The 25,246-nt window shown below is 38.4% G+C and overlaps 2 protein-coding genes across 6 annotated transcripts in view; both read left to right on the top strand.

Annotated features, from left to right (window-relative positions):
* specc1 (sperm antigen with calponin homology and coiled-coil domains 1) overlaps positions 1-7,460 on the top strand; it is a 120,106-nt gene extending 112,646 nt beyond the window's left edge. For all 4 annotated transcript variants that reach the window (XM_057820859.1, XM_057820860.1, XM_057820858.1 and 1 more), the window contains 2 exons: positions 2,825-2,884; positions 4,675-7,460. In XM_057820859.1, the coding sequence (XP_057676842.1) occupies positions 2,825-2,884; positions 4,675-4,764 (150 nt within the window). In that variant the 3' untranslated portion in view covers positions 4,765-7,460. The remainder of the gene's footprint in view (positions 1-2,824; positions 2,885-4,674) is intronic.
* A 14,253-nt stretch (positions 7,461-21,713) lies between these two features.
* Positions 21,714-25,246, top strand: part of adora2b (adenosine A2b receptor) — a 29,160-nt gene continuing 25,627 nt past the window's right edge. The window contains exons 1-2 of one of the 2 annotated variants that reach the window (XM_057821536.1): positions 21,714-21,852; positions 21,945-22,388. In XM_057821536.1, coding sequence (XP_057677519.1) covers positions 22,051-22,388 — 338 coding nt within the window. In that variant the 5' untranslated portion in view covers positions 21,714-21,852; positions 21,945-22,050. The other variant, XM_057821537.1, reaches the window with a different exon arrangement.

Here is a 25,246-nt window from a genome sequence, read left to right as displayed (position 1 = left end):
CTCAGTTATTGCCAACAAAGGGTACATAACAAAGTATTGAGATGAACTTTTTGTATTGACCAAATACTTATTTTTGACCATGATTTGCAAATAAATTCTTTAAAAATCAAACAATGTGATTTTCAGTTGTTGTTTTTTTTCACATTCTGTCTCTCATGGTTGAGGTTTACCCTTGTTGATAATTACAGGCCTCTCTAATCTTTTCAAGTAGGAGAACTTGCACAATTGGTGGTTGACTAAATACTTATTTGCCCCACTGTATATATTTTGGCTCCGTGCACTGTCTTCCAAACAGTATTTTCATTGTTGAGGATTGAAACCACATAGCAGTCTTATGGCGGCTGCATTAAAACAAAAGTCAAATACCTTAGACCTGCACTGTTCACCCTCATTGACAAATGAGTCATGTGCGTTACATTAAGCTGATGACAGAAACGTGGCGTTGCCACTGTGCTAAATAATTCAATAGACGGGAGTTGACTTTAATAACTCTTGCTGAGTGACTTCACCCTGGAGCCCAAACATCCAAGCAGCTCTTTCCAGTGTAATCTGTCCTCCCACTAATCCCATTACTGCCCTTCTCGCCCTTTATCATCAGATGTTTTTTCCCAAGATCGTAATGGATGGCCTCGAGTTTTAGGCAGAAAACGGGCAAATGTGCTCTTTTGCAGCCAGACCACATCGGAACTGATTGAATAATATCAATGATAGTGTCATACTATATCATCCAAAATGGACAGGTCGGTTGGAAGGCAAAGATGATGAGTTTCGGCGTTCGCTTTGTGTCTTTGTAATGTATTTCTTAAACTCAATATTGAAACTAAAAACAAAAAAAAAAGAAACCTCAATACCATTTCCCTAAATTAAATGTTACATTTTTACGAACTCTTTGAGTGCTGTTGACAATGATAGCCTGATAGCATAATCACGTGGCTCTTACAGGGGTATGAAAAAGTATCTGAACCTTTTAATTTCTCACATTTCTGTACAAAATCTCCATCAAATGTGATATGATCTTTGTCAAAATCACACAGATGAAAAAACAGTATCTGCTTTAACTAAAACCACCCAAAAATTCATAGGTTTTAATATTTTAATGAGGATAGTATGCAAACAATGACAGAAGGGGGGAAAATGAGTAAGTGAACCATCACATTTAATATTTTGTGGCCCTTTGGCAGCAATAACTTCAACCAGACACTTCCTGTAGCTGCAGCTCAGTCTGGCACATCGATCAAGACTAATCTTGGCCCATTCTTCTCTACAAAACTGCTGTAGTTCAGTCAGATTCCTGGGGTGTCTGGCATGAATTGCTGTCTTTAGGTCATGCTACAGCATCTCAATGGGGTTCATGTCTGGACTTTGACTTGGGCTCTCCAGAACGTGTATTTTGTTCTTCTGAAACCATTCTGAAGTTGATTTACTTCTGTGTTTTGGATCACTGTCCTGTTGCAGCATCCATCCTCTTTTTAGCTTCAACTGTCTGACAGGCGGCCTCAGGTTTTCCAGCAATAATCCTGATAAACTTTTGAATTCATTCTTCAATTAATGATTGCAAGTTGTCCAGGCCCTAGGGCAGCAAAACATGATGCTCCGTCCACTATGCTTCACAGTGGGATGAGGTGTTGATGTTGGTGAGCTGTTCCATTTTTCCTCCACACATGATGTTGTGTTTTACTCCCAAACAATTCAACTTTGGTTTCATCAGTCTACAAAATATTTTGTCAAAACCTCTGTGGAGTGTCCAAGTGCCTTTTTGCCAACATTAAACAAGCAACAATGGGGTTTTTTTTAGACCGCAGTGGCTTCCTCCGTGGAGTCATCCCATGAACACCATTCTTGGCCATAGTTGTACATATAGTTGATGTGTGCACAGAGATATTGGACTGTGCCAGTGATTTCTGTCAGTCTTTAGCAGACACTCTAGGGCTTTTTTTACCTCTCTGCGTATTCTGCGCTGAACTCTTGGCTTCATCTTTGGTGGACGGCCACTCCTTGGGAGAGAAGCAACATTGCCAAACTCTCCATTTGTAGACAACTTCTCTAACTGTTAATTGATGAACATCCAGACTTTTAGTGATGGTTTTGTATCCTTTCCCAGCTTTATACAAATTAACAATCCTTGATCGCAGCTCTTCAGACAGCTCTTTAAACTGAGCCATGATGCACATCAGACAATGCTTCTCATCAAGACAATTCTTACCTGGTGTGTGTTTTATAGTGGGCAGGGCAGCTTTAAACCACTCATCAGTGATTGGGCACACACCTGACTTAAATTGGTAAAAAATGGTTTCAATTGCTCTTTAAGTCTTCTTAGGCAGAGGGTTCACTTACTTATTTTCCCCCCTTCTGTCATTGTTTGCATTTTATCCTCATTAAAATAAGAAAACCTATAAATATTTGGGTGGTATTAGTTAAAGAAGACACTGTTTTGACATCTGTGTGATTTTCACAAAGATCAGATCACATTTGATGGTGATTTTATGAAGAAATGTGAGAAATTCCAAAAAGTTCAGATACTTTTTCATACTACTGTAAAAACTAAATTAAAACATGGCCACAAATTTCTGGTAACCTGTGTTAGTGCAAAAAACAATAAATGAGTATCGATACTTTTGCAGTTAAACAACATTTCAGTATTGATATTTCAATACTTTTGACAACCCTATTTTGTACTATTTAATATTTGAAAATGGGCTAAAAATGTAACTTTGATTTTTATGGGTGTGCATTCATATACTTAACACAGTTTTTATTTGTTTTGGTGTTACTTTTACTTTACAAAAGTCATGTATTTGTCAAATTGGATTCATTTTTCCTTCAGATCCGGAATCTGACTCTGGCTTTTCAGGCAGCTGAGAGCATCGGCATTAAACCTTCCCTGGTGAGTTGGTTTTGCGGTGTATTTCCTGAAATCGGATTATGGTATTAACTCTTTCAGTGCCATTGACAATGATAGACGACTCTTTGTATCCTTCCACTGTGAATTTTAATGAGTTTATCACTAGTAGACGTTCCAATCCATTTGAACCGGGAGGGTTAAAGAAATGTTCCTTCTTGACTGCAGTTTCTTTGTACAACCCCGAGGAAAAAGTATGGAATCACCAGTCTCCGACGAGCACTCACTCAGACATTTTATCATGTAGAACAATCTCAGATAAAAAGCTTGAAAAAAATAAATAATTATTTCAAAAGTGCAACTCTTTAACATTCACAAACACTAAAAGAAATGAATAAAAAACATTGTGGTGGTCGGTAAATGTTAATTTTATAGAGCAAGCGCAGGGAAATACATATGGAATCACTCCATTCTGAGGGGAAAAAATTGGAATCATGAGAAACAAATAAAGAAATAACAATCAAAACACATCTCTAGTAATAAGTAGCACCACTTCTGGCTTTTATGACCTCTAGCAGTCTCTGAGGCATGGACTTGATGCGTATTCTTCATCAATTTGGTGCCAACTCTCTTTGATTGCAGTTGCCAGATCATCCAATGCAGATCCTTGACTCTTGACAAGATGATGATGCTGGAACTTTTGTTTGGTGCTGTTCCAGTGAGCTTTACAAAGATGACTGCCTGAAGAAGACATCAAAATTCCCTCAGTCTTTGATGATATGGGGCTGCATGTCAGGCAAAGGCACTGAAGAGATGGCTGTGGTTAAATCTTCAATGAATGCACAAATTTACATTGAAATTTTAGACAGCTTTCTTATCCTTTCAATTGAAAATATGTCATTTTTTAAGATGACAATACATCATGCCACAGAGCTAAAACTGTTAAAGCATTCCTTGGAGAAAGACTCATCCAGTCAATGTCATGACCTGCAAATAGCCCAGATCTCAACCCTATTGATAACCTGTGGTGGAAATTGAAAAAAATGGTCCACAGCAAGGCTCCGACCTGCAAGGATGATCTGGCAACTGCAATCAAAGAGAGTTGACACCAAATTGATGAAGAATACTCATCAAGTCCATGCCTCAGAGACTGCAAGCTGTCATAAAAGTCCGAAGGGGTGCTACTAAATACTAGAGATGTATTTTGATTGTTATTTCTTTGTTTGTTTCTCATGATTCCATATTTTTTTCCTCAGCATGGATTCCATATATTATATTTCCCTGCACTTGCTCTATAAAACTAACATTTACTGACCACCACAATGTTTTTCATTCATTTCTTTTAGTGTTTCTGAATGCTAAAGAGTTGCACTTTTGAACTAATTCACTATTTTTCAAGCTTTTTATCTGAGTTTGTTCTACATGATAAAATGTCTGAGTGAGTGCTCATCCGAGACTGGTGATTTCATACGTTTAGCTAGGGTTTGTATACTGTGTGTATCTGACTGCAAAATTGGAAATGTTCATCCTTTTCCCCAACTTCTAACCTAATACAGAGGAATCTTTAAAATAGAGCACAATAATGCTTCAATTGGATTTACACTCATGATCCATTTTTCTCGCAGGAAACATTGATCTCTTTGAGCAATTTGTTAGCAGTTTGAGTAATACTTTTACTTACAGAACATGTGTGAAAGGAAGTCCCATTAGTCCATTTTCTATGGTGCCTTCCTCATGAGTGTCATGGCAAATGATCACGAGTCAACCGGGTTAGTTCTCGGCTGACTGCTGTTTTCCAACTCACGTTGTTGCATCCGTGTCGTTGCTACGAGCAGAACATCGAGGAGCTGGTGAAGACTGACAGGCCCGACTGGCAAAGTGTCATGCAGTACGTCTCTCAGATCTACAAGCACTTCGAGACCTGACTGCTGTCAAATTCCATACGGACTTCCATCCCCTCGCCTCTTTTCGCCTCGGCCTGCACGGTGCTGGACACTTGAGCTCAAGGCTACATTGCATCTTTGGTTTATTCTGAAATTTAAAAAGGCCAAATATCCCTAAACTTTCGAGTTGTGTATGCTCAGTACGTTTTTAATAGTTATTCAGTGTTTTATGACTTTCACTTTTTGTGCCAAACAATGTTTAACTGATGAGTGTAGAAGTCTCAACAGCTTAGCGCAAACAAAACAAAGTGCAGTTCTCTTCATGATTGGTTGTATTTGCTACATTTTTGTCCTCGCAGAGCCACACGGCCATGCGTAACTTGACAGCAGTTTCAGAGTACCGGTAATTCAATTTTTTTTTTTTTTTCATCTGTTTAGGTCTATTGAGTATGTGGAAGATGGCAATTTACATGCAGTATTTTGGTAAGCTGCTCTACAAATATTGTTGCTTCGGAAGTAAAACATTATTTATTGACGTGCATCCTGAAGAATGAATGGGTGCGTGTACATTTGTGCTGTTTTTCTACATATTGTCACATTTTAAGAACTGTTTTATTAATAAAGCAATGTCGATTTCTATCCATTATTAATGCACGTTTAAACGCAGCTTTTCCCAAGGGTGAGGAGGAACATAATTGGCTACCAGTTCAGCTGATTGTTATAGAAATCAGGACTGTCAGGGAAACATGCACTTTGGCATTTAATCATTTTTGAGGGCACTTGTTTAACTCATTAGATGCCATTGACAGCGCTAAACATCCAATCCATTGTTGTCAAGGAGGAATGTTCTTTAACCCCTCCCAGTCAAAAAGTAATTGGGTGTCAAGCGCTATCAATAGCACTGAAGCATTCACACATAAGCATTCACAGCCAGTCCTTCCAGTTTAAATGAATTTGATGTCTATTTTTGCCAATAGCAGGCAATGAGTTAAATACTATGAAATTAAAAAACTAAAAACTATTGGGAGGCATAACCAGAGTGTACTTATGTTTTTTTACTCATTTCAATTTAGTTTTTTTTTTTAATTTTACTAATTTATAATTTCGCTTATTCATAAAAATGTATATGGCAGAAAACACAGACAAGGCTGAAAAAGCAGTTTCTGCTCTCACATCCCTATCAATGTTCCCTCTAATTTTTTATGTGTCTGAGCAAACACACCAGCTCCCTGAGCACACTGCGGCCCAAGGTGAGCAACATCAGGTGTGTACTGTATTTTTTTGGAATATAAGTCGCACCAGCCAAAAAATGGGCAATTAAAAGGTAAAAACATACCTGTATATGTCGCACCGGCGTATAAGTCACATTTTTTGGGGAAATTTATTTGGTAGAATCTACCATCAAGAACAGACTTGTCATTTTAAAAGGCAATTTAGAGTAAAAATACAATAGAGAACAACAGGCTGAATAAGTGTACGGTATGCTAACATTACATGACTCATAAACAACGAACTGAGAACATGCCTGGTATGTTAATGTAACATAGCTATTTAGAGTTATTCAGATAACTATAGCATAAAGAACATGCTAACTAGCAACAATGATATAATAATGTGTGAATAAGTTCACATACAGTATAAGTCGCTCCAGAGTATAAGACGCACCCTCTGCCAAACTATGAAAAAAAACTGCGATTTATAGTCCGAAAAATACGGTACATGGCGGCCACATACCAGTATCACACCTTTTCACGCCTATTAGCATTTCTACTGCCCGTAAATTATCTAGTATTAACAGCATGTAATGATTAATATTCATAATTAAAATATCTTTATAAATGTCACTAGAATACACACCAATCTGACTTAAATTGTACCTTATTTTTCACATCTTAATATATAGGACTAGCATTTGGTTTACTGATATGACAGTGCTCTCATCTACTATCGGTGTATGTCAGGGTGCATTTTTAACACTGCACATAGTCTCGTTCTCCATTATCTCATTTATTGAGTTTACAAATTCAAAGGCGTAGTTTTTACTTTGCCAGCTTTCTGGTATACTTACATACTTTGCCATGTGATTGCGGATTTGTTGAACTGACACCATTGACACATTCACTTCGATGGCAAGTAAAATATCGTCAATGAGAACTTCAACTTGCTCTGGGTCAGATTTTGTTTTGTGGGACAGCTCGTTTCTCTTCTGTCGGTCTTTTTGCATTCTCCCTCAATAATGTACCAATTGCCTATCCCATCTTGAGTCTTTGTAATTTTCAACAGCATTCAAATGACTTTTCTGCTGAATATGACACTTGAGGTAGCCCAACTTCCATTCAGTCCGCATTTTTCCCTCTGAAAACTCACTTGGTACTTTGGCTTCGTGGCAAATATCACACAGTTTCACCGCTTGTTCGTCTATTTGCACATGCTCAGACAGCCACTCCATCTTATATGAACCGCATTTCTTTTTTACTTTGGCTTGGTGAGTGGATGTGTCGCTGCCCGTTTGTTTCGCCATGATAAGGGGTTGGCCTTTGCGTCTCTCAACTCCGCCACACTCACGCACTGTTGATAGCTTGCTAACCTACACCGCGCGTGTAGGCTAGGCAATTCGCAAGCAATGTCAATGCTATGATTGGCTGCGTAGCGGAAGTGAACCTTATCGAATCATTTGCTGGACACCTGTCACTCACCGAGTTACAACGCAATTAATACGTTTCTGTTGATTTTTTTTTGTGCGCAGCATAGAATTTCTTGTGCGCAGAGTAGGTGCCGGCAGTGCACGAGTGCGCACGCGCGCAGCTTGGAGGGAACATTGATCCCTATATAAAATAAACTGCTGTATTTTAAATCAAAAGAAATGTTGTGTCTGATAGAACAATATGTCTATATAATGCCATAGATTCATGGCGCATTAAGTCCCTGAACTATTTTTAATTTGTCCGTTTTACCCTGAAAACACCCGTTTACAGATGTCGCGCAACCTCTTTTGTTTCAACCCAGCCATAAAAAGAAGTAATAGTATTTATTATTTGAAATGCCTGTCATTTTTAGCTTAGCATCAATAATTGATGTCTAATATTTTGTAAAAAAAAAAAAAAAAAAAAAAAAGACTTGGAAAAAATTATTCTCACATGTTTTAAACTTTTTAAAAAATTAAATTAAATTATTAAATTATTAAAAATGCCCTCCTGTTCAAAATTTTTCTTCCCCATAGAAAATTGAGATTTTAAGCTTTCGAATGATGTATCACACATGCATATAGGACAATTTTGAAAATTGGCCAAATTGGGGGTCTGACAGCGGAACTTCAAGTCACCTGAGTATTTTCCACCATATAAATGATGATTAATCATCAGACTTGGCGTCCATATACGGTGCTGGCCGAAAGTATTGGCACCCCTGCAAGTCTGTCACATAATGCTTAATTTCTCCCAGAAAATGATTGCAATTACAAATGCTTTGGTAGTAATATCTTCATTTATTTTGCTTGCAATGAAAAAACACAACAGAGAATAGGAAAAAAAATTAAATCATTATCATTTTACACAAAACTCCAAAAATGGGCCAGACAAAAGTAGTAGCACCGTTTGAAAAATTATGATGTTTCTCTAATTTGTGTAATCAACAGCACTTACCTGTGGAAAGTAACAGGTGGTGGCAATAACTAAATCACATGTGCAGCCAGTTAAAATGGATTAAAGTTGACCCAACCTTTGTCCTGTGTCCTTATGTGTACCACATTGAGAATGGAGAAAAGAAATAAGACCAAAGAACTGTCTGAGGGCTTAAGAAGCAAAATTGTGAGGAAGCATGGGCAATCTCAAGGCTACAAGTCCATCTCCAAAGACCTGAATGTTCCTGTGTCTACCATGCGCATTTTCATCAATAAATCTCAATCAGATGAGACAAAAGTAGAGCTTTTTGGGAAAAGGCATCAGCATAGAGTTTACAGGGAAAAAAATAGGCCTTCAAAGAAAAAAACACGTTCCTCACAGTCAAACATGGCGGAGGTTCCCTGATGTTTTGGGGTTGCTTTGCTTTTATGAAGTCTGAAGACTACCAACAAATTTTGCAGCATAATGTAGGGCCCAGTGTGAGAAAACTGGGTCTCCCTCAGAAGTCATGTGTCTTCCAGCAGGATAATGACCCAAAACTCACTTCAAAAAGCACTAGAAAATGGTTTGAGACAAAGCACTGGAGACTTCTAAAGTGGCCAGCAATGAGTCCAGACCTGAATCCCATAGCTCGCCTGTGGAGAGATCTGAAAATGGCAGTTAGGAGAAGGCACCCTTCAAATCTCAGACACCTGGAGCAGTTGGCCAAGAAGAATGGTCTAAAATTCCAGCAGAGCATTGTAAGAAACACATTGATGGATACCGGAAGCGGTTGTTCGCAGATATTTTGTCTAAAGGTGGTGCTACCAAGTATTAGGCTGAGGGTGCCAATACTTTTGTCCAGTCCATTTTTGGAGTTTTGTGTAAAATGGTAATGATTTAATCATTCTCTTTTGTGTTTTTTCATTGCAAGCAAAATACATGAAAATATTACTACCAAAGCATAATTAGTTGCAATCATTTTCTGGGAGAAATTGAGCATTATCTGACAGAATTGCAGAGGTGCCAATACTTTTGGCCAGCATTGTATGTTGACATCATATTTTGGGTCATGTAAGCCACACTTAAACTAGTACTTCTACTATACCAAATGCCCTTTTTTAGTTACCAAAAATGGTCACCTGTCCTATAAAGGGTTATGAAACCATTTAAAAATCACACACACACAAAAACTGGCAGAAGTAAAAACAATGATTCAACTTTTCAAAGTTTTAGGAAAAATAATAAAATGGTTAACAGTCACTTATTTACATTGTTGTTAATAACAGTGTTAGAGTATAACAGCGTTTCTACCGGCGTTATTTTTTTTCAGCAGTGAGTAATCCAAATAATTACTTTTCTCATCTTTGCAACGCTTTTACAGTTACTGAAGAGGCGAAGCGGCGCGTTACTACAATTTGGTTGAATAAAGCATGAGTTGTCTGATTTGGTCACAGCTGTCTGGGAGAAAGCAGAGTTGGGGGAGGAAAGGGGGTGGTTACGCTGCTGCAAACGCGATGATGATGATTGGCTCAGTGGCTTGGAGCCTTAGCATAGCATTTGCGTTAGCATTTAGAATGGCAAGTGTCATATTAATCTCTCGGGCAACTTCTTTTTTTAAAAATTTGTATTTATTTATTTTTTTATATACAGTTCATGGCGTGGCGTCCACGTAGGAACAATTAATTGAAAATAATGTACCATTTTCCTGCTGAGTTGGCATTCTCTTTGTAATATTTATTTTAATTACCAAAAATAGTCACTTTCCCCAACTTTTCTTGAATGACGTATCTATGAACCTTGTGTGATGTTGTGTTTAATTCGAAACAACTACAGCAAAGACAGGAGATTTAGAGCCTCACCTGCATATCGAAAAATATATATTTTTTAGGGGTTTGACGATACACTCAAGTCATGGTTCAGTACATACCAGGGTACGGGGTAACTGTCAGGGGTGAAAGTGGCTTGAGTTTCTTGCCGGAACTCCCCGACGTGAAGGTCGCCATGGAAACAGAAATTTTATTTATTTTTCATTCAAAACTGTATTTTTTCAATGATTTGCAAAATAAAAGTTAACAAAAACAGCAATAACCACAACCTCCGCCTCCTAATTTTTATTGTCCCTCATTTCCTCACATTAGTGACGGGATCTGTCGTTCACTTGAGTAAACGAATCCATTCCGGTTCGTTCAGTAAAAAGATTCGTTCAAACAAATCGTTCAACGAATCGTTCGCCCCCTCATATCCCTCCCCGCGCAAATGAATCGTTCGGTTAGTGAACGGGAAGTGACGTTGCCGAACGAATCACCAAAGACCGCTTCGCAATATAACTGAACGGGAAGTGACATTGCTTGGTCCCTCCCTCTCTTGCACACAGGCTCCTCATTGACCACTCGTCGTAGTTTCAGAAATGAGTGACAGGCGATATCATTCTGCTTTTACAGACAGCCTCGTCTCCCTCCCGCTGCTGCAAAAGCGAGGGAGAACTTCCGCGTCGTCTGTCCTAGTTCAATGGGATTAAAGTCATAGCTCGTGCTTGCATTTCGATTTAGGACACGGTTAAACATTTTCCTTTTGTGGGGGGAGTGGGGGTTTGGGGTCGGGGCGCATGGACTTTCTTTAGCATGATCTTGATCACATATGCAATGCTGCTGCTACCAGCCAACGCGGCATGCTTGCTGTCACGACAATAAAAATAAATCGAAAGTTTAATTTCTAAATATGGAAGGACCAACACATCATATTTACCTCTCGCTCTGTTGTATTTTAGTTTTTATGCTCATCACTATTATTTTTGGTCACTATTGTTAAAACCAAAGTGTAAATAGCTAGTTGTCAAATGTGCTGCTCTGAAATAAAAACAATACTACATTTTTATATTTGACAGTTTAATTGCAAATCAGTATTAAGATGATCGTATTGAATTTTTGCACTGGTATTAACAAATAAAATAATCCGGTCAGCTCCCCTGTCGTCCCCTCGTCTCAGATCGTCAAATGCTGACGAGAAATAATTGTTTGTTCTTTACGAAGTTGCCTTTCTACTCTCATTAGTCTGTTAAGAAAAATGTAGACATATTGCGTCATCTCCCGTGTCCGCGTGCGTTGTTTTTGGGCGCTTGAGTAGCACATGATGGACAGATGGACATAATTTGTCAAACCAACCAACACCCGACACGCTCTGACACGAAAAAAAAATAAAAGTCGGAAAAAATTGACATGTATATACAGTTTCATTGCAAATCAGTATTATGGTGATCATACTAAATATTCTTTTTTTCTGTGCACATATGAGGTAAATACACAATGACAATTCTCTACCCCCGCACTGCCGTCACGCGACCGCAGCTCAGCTTTTGCTTGCCTCGTAGCTACCCGTGTTTTAAATTACTGTAAATTTGATAGTATGTCGTCATAGGCAGTCCCGAGTCTGTTGAGAAAAGTAGTAGACTAAACCATGCTCGCTAGATTTGTGTGGTGTTTTTGTCTGTTTGAGCAGCATTTGATAGGCTCCACGTTAACAAGTATGTGACAAAGTCATTTCCTTTCAATTTTTGACTCGTTCACTGCATTACTGCAAAGTCAAGTTAGCAGCAAGCTAGGTCAGGAACCGGAGGACCGAGTCACTGAACGGGAAGTGACATAACTCAGTCTTGCCCTCCTGCCTGCACGCTGGCTGCTTATTGGCTACACGTGGAAGTGAGTGACAGACACCCTGATTCTGTTCTGATTCCGCTCCCTCCCCTGCCCGCGACGAGGCTGGCGTCTGATTGGTCGTGTGCGATGTCAGAAGACGCTGCCGCTTGCTCAACGCCCTCCCACGCAGCGAACAAGCTCCAACTTCATAGAAAGAATCAGTGCAGATGGTGATTAGTTTGGTCTCGTTCACCCAAACAATTCGTTCAAAAAGAACGAATCGTTCGCGACCGATACAACACTACCTCACATACTAAATGCCAAATATCAATTTTAACTACTTAAGAACATAGGATATATATTCAAATTGAAGTTAATGTAAACATTTACTCTTTTTTACCATAAAGATATAAGTAACATACATTCAGAAAAATAAGTACAAATGACTTATATAATGCAGAGTGAAATGTCCAAAGTGCACATTGACAGCTAAGATGTTCTGAACATCCCCATCAGAGCAAATAAAACTAAGTATGATATTCGTATTCGATTCGGTTCGATTCGGCAATGCATTGCAATTAATTAAAGCCTGGGATGCATTGAAATTCTAAAGCAAAGCATATTTTTCGTGAATCATGAGGCAGCACAAGCGGTCAAACATTAAGCAACTTTTTATTGGCTCTTGTGTAACTCCTGGTTGACGTCAAATGAAAATAGTATACTTTCAGATATATATATTTATTTAAAAAAAACAAACAGATTACAGCATTTAATTTGTGCTTTGAATGAGACCAGGGCTTTCTCTTTTTTTTTTTTACACACAGTAGCACGCCCTCTTTCTCCGCTTCAGCCAATGTTATGTTATGTCCTATCTCTCTGCTCTCTCAATTGCAACTGCGCATGTCCGTGACGTTACTCCGGTGAGGAAGCAGATTTGGGTTCCTCCGTCCCCCCTGCATTGCTTTGAATGTAAAGTAGCTTCCTCTACAGGTAAACATGAGAATAATGATACAAATGGGGAGACCAATTCCGTTGTATCACCGGAATTGCGCAGGGAAGATTTTTGAACGTACTTATATTAGAGCCTAGTTCGGGCCTAAAAAAATCCAGCCCGACCCGGCCCGACCCAACCCACGCGTATTAAAGCCCGACCTTGCCCGAGCAATTAACTTATCTTGCAGGCCCAAGCCCGAAAAAACCCGAAATTTCATTATTGATTTTGTATGCCCGAGCAAGAAGCCCCCCCGAAATTTTACGTTTTATTTGTAGGCCCGCACCCGGAATCCACACCCCCGAAAATGTAAGTTTTATTCGTAGGCCCGAGCCCTTTTAATTTGTGAGGACTCGGGTGGAGGAGGAAATGCGGGGATGCTATGCGTGGTTGCGTTTTTTTGTGACGATGCCATGTGCATAATGATAACAAATTAAAGCCCGTCTTTTGTAACAAATTCTCCCAGTTAAACAAGACTGTAAGATGCATATTTGATAAACATTTATATCTTTTATATTTTTGTGTCTGTTCTATCAGGTGGATAGTTCATGCGTCATTTCCTCGGCAAAATGCAATAGACATTCATTTTAATTTCTTCGAGTTGGCAGAAAAAAACGAAAGTTTTCCTAATGTTTAAATAGTCTACCTATTTTTCTGATCATTATAAATGCATTTACACAATGAAATAACGCTGGAAAGGTTTGTTAAATATATTTCTGTGTAGGATATTTTGCTCACTATGCGCCTCTATGACAATGAGAGGAACAGCAGCATATACAAAAATAAACTAAAATACTTTTAAACAACATTCTTTATTTTAATGACTCGCATTAGAACACACAAAAGAACAACCTGCCTTAAGGAGCACTGAAACAAAATAAATAATAACATGCAAAAGAACACCACGATGTCCTGCTTAGCAAGAAGAGGTGCAGCCCTCGAAACAAATGATAATAACGATGTTTGACTAATATCATCTGTTAGGCTAGTACAGTTTTTAAAATGCCTGCTCAGCGTCACGGTGCGAGTCTTTCTGCTTTAGTATGAGAGCAAAGCACCACATTTGTTGCATTCGGCAAGGCCGACACGGTTTTCTGTAGCATCTTCCACTATCGATTTAAATCCTTTCCACACACCACTCGTGGATTCTTGCCTTTTCAATCCCCCCGTCTTTAATTTGCTTTTCACCTCTTGCTGCTCTATATCAAAATTCAAAAAGGAAATATGAGGATGCAGTTGCAGACTCGCGGAGAGGCCAAAGCGCGAGGGGAAGATTAAAAGGAGTGCGGGGCCACGGGGTTCATGTGCGCAAACAATGCACTGGCTCTGCTGCGGCTCATGTTTGGGATTACCAAAGCGCCTTCTCTCTGTTTTATCAAATTTATTTATTTTTATAACAAATATTCCTTAGTTTAACAACCATACATCGTTTTAGTATACAAATATATAATTTATTCCCCCCCCCCCAAAAAAAGCCAGCGAGAATCCGGCCCGACCCGACCCGAACGTAAATCATTGACATTTTTGTCCCGACTCGGCCCGAAATTCGGGTGGGGTTGGGTCGGGTTCGAGCTCAAGATCTAGGCTATTAGTCTTATATATTTTAAAATGTGCTGAATCGATTCGGCTTGTTGCCCGCATCGAATCGAATCGTCCATGCTCCGCATCGGAATGCATCGACGATCGATTATTGTTGACACCAGTAATACATAACCCTTCCCAACTCTTTCGTTGCTCTTAAAGATTTGATCCATTTTATGTCGCATTGCCCTTTTTTTGTCGCATCAATTCAACAACCTTTTTTTTTTTTGCTGTTCCAGAAAACATGCACATTTGAACCAATCAGAGCTAACCATCTCTGCTGATCACATGTCAGAATGTCAGCCAATTGAACGGATAAATGAGTCCAGGCGTTTTGCTTTGCTTTGCTGTGTGCATTCGCACATTGAGGTGACTCATCATCATCAGACTCAGATAACTGCAACAGCTGGGGAAACCTCCATGCTGTCGTGGAATAAAATTATTGGTGGAAACGGATTACGCAACATAAGCACTTTATTATGCTTGTTGTGAACACTTGTGTATGTTAAACTGATGTCGGTAGATTGTTTTCTGAACGCATGTGTGGCAGCTTAGCATTTTTTTTACATAGCGTTTTGACAGTTGCTGTCATATTTTCGGAATCAAAGCACCGTGTGCCGCAACAGCATTCCGGCCCTGAATCTTATACCGGAACTGCGTTCGTGACCGTTCTGGCCCACTTTCACTCCTGGTCACGGTTCAGTGCAGGGTCAGTACAACAGGGAAAAAAAAGGCTTTTTTTCCCTCACAATATTTGAAAGTTAAAGTTTGTATATCATTACACACTTATAGATTTTTTTTTAAATGTAAAAAGTGTGACCTCCTTTTTTTAAATGAAAACAATCTGTTCAATTCAATGAGTTAATATAAACATCTTTGATGCGAAAGATGTTATAGACTGTATAATGTAATAACGTGTAGAACATGAAAAGTAACGTCAGTTTCTTTGCTGAGTAACTAATTACACTTACAGTACAATGTGGTAACTAAGTTACAAACTCAATTCATTTTGGGGTGAAGTAATTTCTAACTAATTACTTATTTAATGTAAGATTAACAGCTCTGCTTATATACAGTACTTATTTTGATAACTTAAGAATGAAATACATTTTACCTACTTGTATTTTATGTTTATTTATTAATGTAGTTTATTGTTGCTTTATTAGAATAGTTTAAAACTAGATTTTTTATGGTGGCGGTTTTAAAGGGAACCTCGGACTTAAAGACTTATAGGCTCTAATTAGCTACAATTGTTATCTTTTACTAAATATATTAGAAACACGTGAAATATTGCCATTAATTTAAAAATCAATAATATTTAGTACAAGTTTTATTTTGTTTTAAGCACGCAATGGACGCTCGGGGTGATGACTTAGTTTATCACTGTCACCAGACGAACACTTCGGGGTTACTGCAATTCCTTTTACGCGGCGAGACGCCCAACACTTGTGCACATCGGTTAAAAGCGGCGAGTACTTGCTATTTGAGTTTTTATTGAGTCTTTTATTACCTTTTCATTGTCTCAAAATACTTTTTGCATTTGTTTCCCTCCCATACTTTTAAGCATTGTGTTTTCTTGTGGTAGCTTTAAAGCAGATTGTTTATCTTTTGACCACAATAGTCATGTAGCATATTTAAACCCCTTTTATTTGATATTACTACATTGAAGTATTTTCTTCAGGCATCTTTAGTATGTTCTGTCTGTATGCATCCAAACAAAACAAGCTGAAAGTGCACAGTAGTACTTCAGGTGTCAAATTCGTCTCTTGTTGGACGTTTCGCCGGTGTAGCATATTTTGGCAGAACACCTATTTTTTCCCTACTCTTTTCTCGTCTAATCCCGTCTTTCCTGTTCATTTCGCTTTTGCTGTTCGTTTTGTGAAATATCAACAGTGCTGTCATTCTCATTAATGTTCATCTCGGGTTCTAATCGAAAGGGTTGAACAGATGACGTGTTTATGTCGCTAAAGTCATACTCTGGAAGCCTGGCAGCGTTTGCCTGGAACTCCAGACTCACCACTGTTCCAGCGATAAAGTCTGGCGACTGTTCCGCGGATCAAATTTCCAGGGCGGAGCAAACTACAGCAAGCAGACAGCGGAGTGGACCAATCAGCCATGGGCTGACGTGATGTTGGTAAATTGACAAGAAACTCTAGCGCGAGGAAATAAACATACGAGGAGAACGGAAAACGGAGAAGTTCATTCAAAATGGCTAGCGCGAGACAGACCGTTGGTTTTAGCGACTCAATGTGGTTTTTGGTCATTTAAAACTGACTTTACCGCAGATTTGAAAATATTCTAGGCTCTCCAGTTCGCCATCTGTGTTGTTGTGGAGACGACTTCCGACGAGCGTAAGTGACGTTGCTCATTAATAATACGTCACGCAAATAAACGAATCTGTTTACTTTCGTTTGTGCTCGAGAGGCCAGTCAGGAGCTGGGTCCCAGACTGTTCTCGCGGTGTTTAAAAAATACAGGGAGAACAGTCTGGCCGTGCCAGGAAACGGCAGCATGACCATGTGACGTCACCGCCTTGCGACATCAACAACAATGGCGACCTACTAGTTAAACTAATTTTACAAATTGTATAAAAACGAAAACATCAGGAGGGGTTTCAATATCAAATCATATTAACTTATATTAACGTTTATCTTTTAAGAACTACAAGTCTTTCTATCTGTGTGTACCTAATAATTTTTTTTTTTTTAAAAACTAGCAAGCTTTTTTTGACAAGGTAAGGAATAGGCAGTTGCCAAGGGCGTAGGCTTGGTCTCAACATTGGTAGGGACGATATAACACCATGTACACTTTTTGCTGGGGGACAGGACACTAATAAGAACAAAGAGATTGAGTGAACGTGGGTCAGGGATGCATTTCTCACGAATGGTAAATGGTGTTATACTTATATAGCGCTTTTCCACCTTTCAAGGCGCTCAAAGCGGTTTACACTATCTCGCCATCCACCTACTGGTGACCAGGGGCGGACTGGTAATCTGTGGGTTCTGGAGGATCACAGAACGGCCGGTGCCCTGGACGGCCGGCGGCCGCCATTCATTATGCATCACTGTTTTTATCCCCCCTATCCTCTGATTATCTACAGTTCGCATCCAATCCGACAGGTGGCAGCAATGCGCCTGGCTTTTCACCGCCAATCTGATAGACTAGGAACGACGAAAGCACAGAGTAGCCTTCATTGGTTCCTTCCTTGTGGAAGCAAAATAGCGACGAGTGTTAATGCACAATATGGATGGTGGTGGCAAAAAAACTGAAAAGAGCAGGGTGGCGCGGAGAAGGTTAGAGAGAAAAAATTAAAGAAACTGGAGAGTGAAGCATTAAAATGTCATAAATCGACAAATATTTTCGCAAGCAGCAGTCTGGCTGCAACGGCCACGTCGGGTAACAACAGCTCAGCTCCCGGCGATGGTGAGAGGGAGCTGCAGCCGCTCTGACGTGCAGACGGTGCTGGGAGAGAGAAAAGAAGAGGGAGGGGGCAACGATAAACTGTTGGAAGTTCCCCAGACAAGCGCAGGGCAAGTAAATTGGGATGAAGAGGGTTACTTGCTCTGTAAACTGGCAATTGTTATCCATCAGGTAGCTACATTTTAAATCAAATAAATGACAATTAAAGGGTTAGTGCCAGCTAGTCGATGTACCCGTTTGCAATCGTGTCAAGTTACAGTATGCTAGTCCTACTATCCCTCTCCTAAGAAAAAATATTTTAGCCGTAAAACAATGTATGCACACGCAGCATAGCAATATTAATTCAGAAGAAATATAACAAAATATTAATAAAATGAATGGTTTTACTTTAAAGTTTAGGTAGTTAAATTGATGTTATATACATTATTAATCATTTATATATCGTTTTGTTTTCTGGTTAATACTTTCCAATGAAGTTTATGTATACAGGATTTGTCTTGAAATGTGTATTGTATTTTCATTGAAATTTATTATTTGTATGGCAAGATTAATTATGGCAGGGGTCTCCAAACCGGTCCTCAAGGGCCGCTGTGGGGCCTGGTTTTTGTTTTAACCGATCGAGTACCGACAGTTTAACCAATGAAGTTTCTGCTAAAACAAGCAGCACCTGACTGCAATCAACTGATTACACTTGTAAGACACCAGATTGGTGCAGAGGTTTTGTCTTGTTTTGTTGGAATGAAATCCTGCGCCCGCCGCAGCCCTATGTGGAATAGTTTGGAGACCACTGAATTATGGCATAAACAATTAAGTCATTTTATAGACAGAGATCTATAGAGATATATTATAATCAATTGGATACGTAAAACTTGCTTTGAAAAATAAATTCTTTCATTTGTTTATTCAGGTTGATCATAGAGCTAGTACAGAAAATGAATCCAACTCCAGTTCAGCCTTGCAGTACTTTGAGTGCCCGTAGTCAGACAGTCACAGTCTAGACACATTTTCTTCATTTTTCTCTCAAAGTGCACGAAATTGGTGCATTTTACAATAAAATGTAAAAAAAAAAAAAAATTCTCCCGGGAGGGGCATGTTCCCGGACCCCCCTATGGGGTCTGTGTTTCCCTTCGTATAGCGATTCTTATGGGCTGGGCTGAGTCAAAGTCCAGGGCTGCTTTTTAGTCCCAGTCCGCCCCTGCTGGTGACACAGCACCAGGAGCAACGTGGGGTTCAGTATAGGAACCTAATTAATTGATAGGCTAAATGATCAATGCAAAATAAATCTGTATTTACTTGTAATAACTTTCATATTTATTAGTTCAAGTGATGCATCGCTCGATTCAAACCTTTGTTTCCAAAAACAACTAAAGAAACATTTTAAAAACTTCCAGATTTTTTTTTTTTTTTGGTTTCAAAAATTTAAATTGCAATATTTGAACAAATTTAAAAATATATTAACATACACAATAATCTCGGAACTCTCCAGGAATGCAAAAAATAAACAATTGTCGTAAGACCACTCAACATTGTACGTCTAAATGAAGAAAATACGTACAACTGACAAAAAACGTCTTAGTAGTGAATACCAAAAATAAATAAAAATGGGACCTTCCTTCAGGTAAAACACTAATGCTTTTGTCCACAAACACAACCAAATTCAACAAAAAATGAAAGCTCATTTTGGCTGCTATAAAGATCACATAAATAAAACAAAAATGACAATTGGGGAGAAGGGGTTAAACCTTGGTTCTCTACATTTCTCACAATTAACGTTAACAGTAGAAAACATACTGAAGGACACTTCTCTCTAAGCAGCTTCCTACTCGAGTTTTGCAGGTTAGCAAATTCATACAGTTTAATGTTATGCTAGATCTGATGCAGGTCGGACTTACAAAAGTGAAATTGGTGGTGTGTTCCCCACCTCCACAACATTGATGTCTTTTTACATTAATTACAGTGGTTGCTGCTGCTGCTGGCTGAAATAAAATTCTAATATCCCTCGTTTTCGAAGGGGGCGGAAGAGGCAGAATGTTGTCAACATGTATTTCTGTCTTGGCTGTGAGTGCGTGTGTGGTGGGGGGGTCGTGTCATCAGCCAATCAAATGTGTGTTTGAGGGAAAAAAAGTGAAAAGGGGTAAATGTCAGCCTGAACATAATGAAAGTAATTCACTTAATAATAGTAGGGTCAATTCTATCTATACAACATATGGAAAGACAACATAAGCGGATTTTAAGGGGTGGGGCAGGCCCCCCTGGTGGCCGAAAAGTGTCATTGCATGAAATTGACTTTCCTATATATATATATATATATATATATATATATATATATATATATATATAGTTGTAAAGCAATAAAACTGCAACAAAAATGAATGAAATGAACAAAAAAATATTTTTATAATGGGTCAAAATTATTTTTCGAACAGATCATGTGACTAGCACCTTAGACGGTCATTTTGCATATTTAAAAAAAGCGGAGGGCAATTTTATTTTTCAAATGATTTTTTTCTTTGATTGAAATATTTTTTTTGATTGAAGCAACTTTTTTTGGGATTGAACCCTAACCCTAACCCTTGAAAAATTAAGTGTTCAAATGCAAATTTTTTGATCTCAAATATTTTTTCGCATTTGAAAATGTCTTCTATGATTGAACATTTTTTTTTTTTTTTGATTGAAGTGATTTTTCTTTTTGAAAAAAAATATATATAATTTTATGCAACATATTTTTTGATTGCATAATAAAGACAAAAACGTCCTAGCCAAAATGTGGACCAAACACAAATCAACATTACTTCAATCAAAAAAGTTGCTTCAATCAAAAGAAAAACTTGACTCCAATTAAAAAAAAAATATATATATATATATATATATATATATATATATATATATATATAGCTTTCACATGCATTTTTTTAAGTTCCAAATTTATTTTTGCAATCAAACACATTTTTTTTAATTGAAGCGACTTTTTTATTGATTGAAAATATATATTTTGATTGAAGCAACTTTTTTTTACTGAAGCAACTTGTTTTTTTAAATTGAATAATAAAGACACAAATCTACCTTCATATGGCTCTGCCCTGGGGATACTATTTTTGACTGGGGTAACTACATTGGCACGACACCGGCGGGCATACCATAATCAATGGATGACGATCCTGGCGAAAAGTATTGCCTAAGCAGCCTGATTTAGAAATCAGAACAATTTAGAATTGATGGGAAACACACACAAAAAAAAAAAAAAAACGCTCATTGTCAACTTATTATTATAAATATTCTAATTTATAATTTAATTTCATTGCTGACACTGCGTTTTGGGGTCATCAGGATGTTGTACCCCCCCAACTTGCTTAAAAGTTGGTGGGGACAATTTGAGCATCCTGAAAAGTTGCTAGTGTCATGTATCTACCGTCCCTATGCAAATCTACGCCCTTGGGCGGTACAGAAACATGGAGTGGTTATAAAAAGTCAATGGATCCTTGCATAATTAATCCATAGATTTACAACATGTCCTACTCAAAACTAAAAATGAAGTGTTTTGGAGAAGGGGAAGTTACAAAAAAACGTGCACACCATTTGTAACTGCGTTCAAAATAAACCAATCGTATTCATTCATTTCGTGTCGCGTGCCTGGGGAGTTTACACTCGTGCGTCATTACGCACGACTCGTGGGTGACGCCATAGCTTGGGTTTCCTCTCTTGCGGATAATACCGTGAGTGCGCCTTGGTTTTGTGTTAAGTACGGGCGAGAGAGAGTGAAGGGGGTGTGGCTTGTTAGAAAATGTCAGCATTTGCCCTCCTTTACGCTGGTGAAAAGTGCTGTGAAGGAGGAAAGTTGTCCCACACTCGCAGAAAGTCCTCACTGAGCAGCGACGCACCCGCAGACGATGCACTGCTTTGCAAAGGTAAAGAAAAACAGCAAATGAGCTGGTGCAAGCATCACCAAACTCATGATAAGACTTTTGTTTCATTTTTTCCCTTTTCGTTTTCTTTGCAGATGGCCAATTTAGCGGCTCGAACTTGCGGACTATTGCTGGATCCCATAAAAAAGACTTGCGTCCTGCTCGTATACCTGTAGGAGCGCCAGTCCTCGTCTCACAAGAATGAATGACGACGAAGGAATCAAGACGTTTTACATCATCATTGAAGTGGTCATCGCTCTCTTCTCCATATCCGGCAACGTCCTGGTGTGCTGGGCCGTGGCCATCAACACCACCCTGAAGAACGCCACCAACTATTTCCTTGTGTCTTTGGCGGTGGCGGACATTCTGGTGGGCTGCCTGGCCATCCCCTTTGCCATCACCATCAGCATAGGCATCCGATTGGACTTTTACGGCTGCCTCTTCCTGGCCTGCTTCGTCCTGGTTCTCACCCAGAGCTCCATCTTCAGTCTGCTCGCTATTGCCATCGACAGATACCTGGCCGTCAAAATCCCTCTCAGGTGAGCAAACAGTGGAGGGGACTTTGCTCTTTTATAGATCTTCTCTATCTTACTTTACTGATAGTCAAGCACATTGTAGTATAAGTAATGGTAAACATTGGTTTGATGACGCTGGGCAACCTAATTTTAGCCTAGTAAGATCTGACAGTTGTTTTTAATTAATTTTTGGGTGCGGAATGCAAAACCCAGGATAGTTGTTCTCTATCACACCAAGTTCTTGAACTATGATCCCTGTTAACTTAAAAAAAAAAAAAAAAAAGCTGTACTTATGTGCTTGTTTTAATCATAAAACTCAAATATTGACATACATTAAAATATGAAGGAAACAGGTATGACTGCAACATTTCTTTAACACTATTATGGATGTGGCTACTGTAATTATTATCTGCAAGTAGAAGAAATAACATTAGTTAAGTAAACAGTTGGGGAAAAAAAACTTTGCAATTTAGCAATCATCGAGCCAGATTTAGTTTTATTCAGAATAAAAATCTAACTTAACATGTATTTATTTTTACTAGGGCGGCAGCTATTAATTATTTTAATAGTCGATTAATCGATGAACTAGTTAGTTCGAATAATTGAGTAATCGGATAAGGAATGTAGAAAATTAAAATACCCAGCTGAGCCTCAAACGGTGTAAAAAAATAGATAAATGAGGATCTATTTACAACAAAAGAACAATAGGCTAACTTACTTAAATTCCATAACATGCTAACATATTTTTTTTAAAGAATGCTCCTAACAAATGGTTCAAACACACATTCCTACAACAAAAAAACAGGTAAGATTACCAATAAACTAAATGTTGAACACATTAAAAAAAAAAAAAAAAAAACATTAGCTCAAACAAAAACTTAGCTTATGTTGGACTTAACAGGGAGCAGCCGGATTCAGCCATGTCAAATAAGTTACATCATATTCACTGTCAATAAAACCAAATCAATAAAACTAAATGCAAACACTTTCAAAACAAACCATTACAACGCCACTTTAACGAATACTGGAAGCAGCAAAATAGAATTTGAATCTTTTTTGTAATCGAATTACTCGAGTTAATCGATTAATCGTTGCAGCACTAATTTTTACCCCCACCCAAAAAAAGGTCCCCATAGTAATTACTACAATGTGTGAGGCAACACTGAAAACACAAAATGTTTATTTTTATAAAACATTTATCACTTTTCTCTCTTCTTTTGATGCATTTTCCAAAACTACAAAATTCAACAAGAAGTGTGGGAGTAATTACATTTTTAATTATTCAAATTGTAGGAAAATCAAGATCCTAAAATGGCGTACCGCCAGCAACACATCACTTTTGATCATTAATATTCATGACGTTAGCAAATGTGGCTAGGCAGGTCAACCTCCTGTTTGTCCCTAATAGTAAATGAATGGAAAGAGTGTACGAACGAGATGTTTACTGAGCTAAACCTACCAATTCTGTCCGAAAATGATGTCCCTGGTGCCAAATTCACTGCTAAAGATGTGGAAGAACATAGAAATGTTCAGTTAAAAAGATGGCTTGAATGTCAAGGGCTGAAAAAGATGAGCCGACTTGATCCAGAGTTAGCTTTTTTATCGACACCTTTTTCTTGTGTGCATTGCCTTACGCCACTGACAATGGCATTTTCCTGTTTTAACAATCTATCCTTTACCACCATATGCCCTGTCTTTCTTATATATTATATCCTCTGGTTGTCTTACGTCTCTGACCGTTCTTGGGGGCAATTTACATTGCCATTTTTGTGAAGCGATCGAAAATGCAACTCAGTGACAGCCAACGAACACTTTAAATTTTTTCATTAATAAAAAAATCTTAATTCTCTAATTTATTTACACTTCCCCTTACTAAAGTTGTTTTTTTACAACAAAAAAGGTAACAGTGGCAGTCAGATACCATTTTAATGTTTTTTTTAGGTCATTCATTGTCAGACAGAAGCAGCACGGCAAAACACTACGCTAAAAAATAAGTAAAAATATCAAAATGGCTTACCTTTTCATCTTCTGAAGGACCATGGCGCCCAACAAAATGTTTACTGCATATGAAATGTGAATGGCTTCACCTTGCTGGTGCTAAACTGGTCTTTTGGATGTCCGCGCAAGTTGATCTATTCTTCATTTTTTCCTCCGAGTTTTTGGTTTCAGGAAGAAAACATCCTTCATAATTCATAATGTCTAGAGTCGTTTCTACAAGTTCCAAAGCAGCAGTGTTTGATCAGAATGTTCTTTTTTGAAAGATTACAGGAGAAAACAAGCAGAAACAATATGGTTTGTATGCGAGGACGTGTCTATAATGTCCCACTTCTGCGTTAGGATGGCGACGTCACGGTCTAAAAATAGCATTAGTACAGTACGCTATTGGAGAAAATGTTCAAACATCAATAGTCCTTACCAGCAGAGGTGGGTAGAGTAGCCAAAGATTTTACTCAAGTTTGAGGAGCGTTACTTCAAAATAATATTACTCAAGTAAAAGTAGTCATCTAAAAAATGTACTCAAGTACAAGTACCACCTGTTGATTTTTGGGGCATTTTATGGGTCACGTCCTGTTGCTTTTGGGGCAATTTATGGCCATTTTCTGTTGATTTTTGGTTACAGAACGGGAAGTGAACTGGGACTCTAACAAATGAATAGGCAGTGACTCAACTCAACAAGAAGTGACCAGTAAATCCCCCAAAAATCGGAAAGAGTGACTGAATGCTCTAGTTTCGAATGAACGTTAATTTGCCCTTCCCAGTCTTAATTGATTGGGCGCCGAGGGCAGTCAATGGCAGCCATTGAGGTAAGTGAAACAATATTATGGTGGAAGATTTTGGTAGCAACTTGTTGGTTCATTTTTTAAATTTTTTTTTTTTTTAAA

This window comes from Corythoichthys intestinalis, chromosome 18 (assembly GCF_030265065.1).
Source record: "Corythoichthys intestinalis isolate RoL2023-P3 chromosome 18, ASM3026506v1, whole genome shotgun sequence".
In the NCBI taxonomy this organism is placed as follows: Eukaryota; Metazoa; Chordata; class Actinopteri; order Syngnathiformes; family Syngnathidae; genus Corythoichthys; species Corythoichthys intestinalis.
Note: the sequence above shows the minus strand (reverse complement) of the source record. Positions and strands in the feature narration are given on the sequence as shown.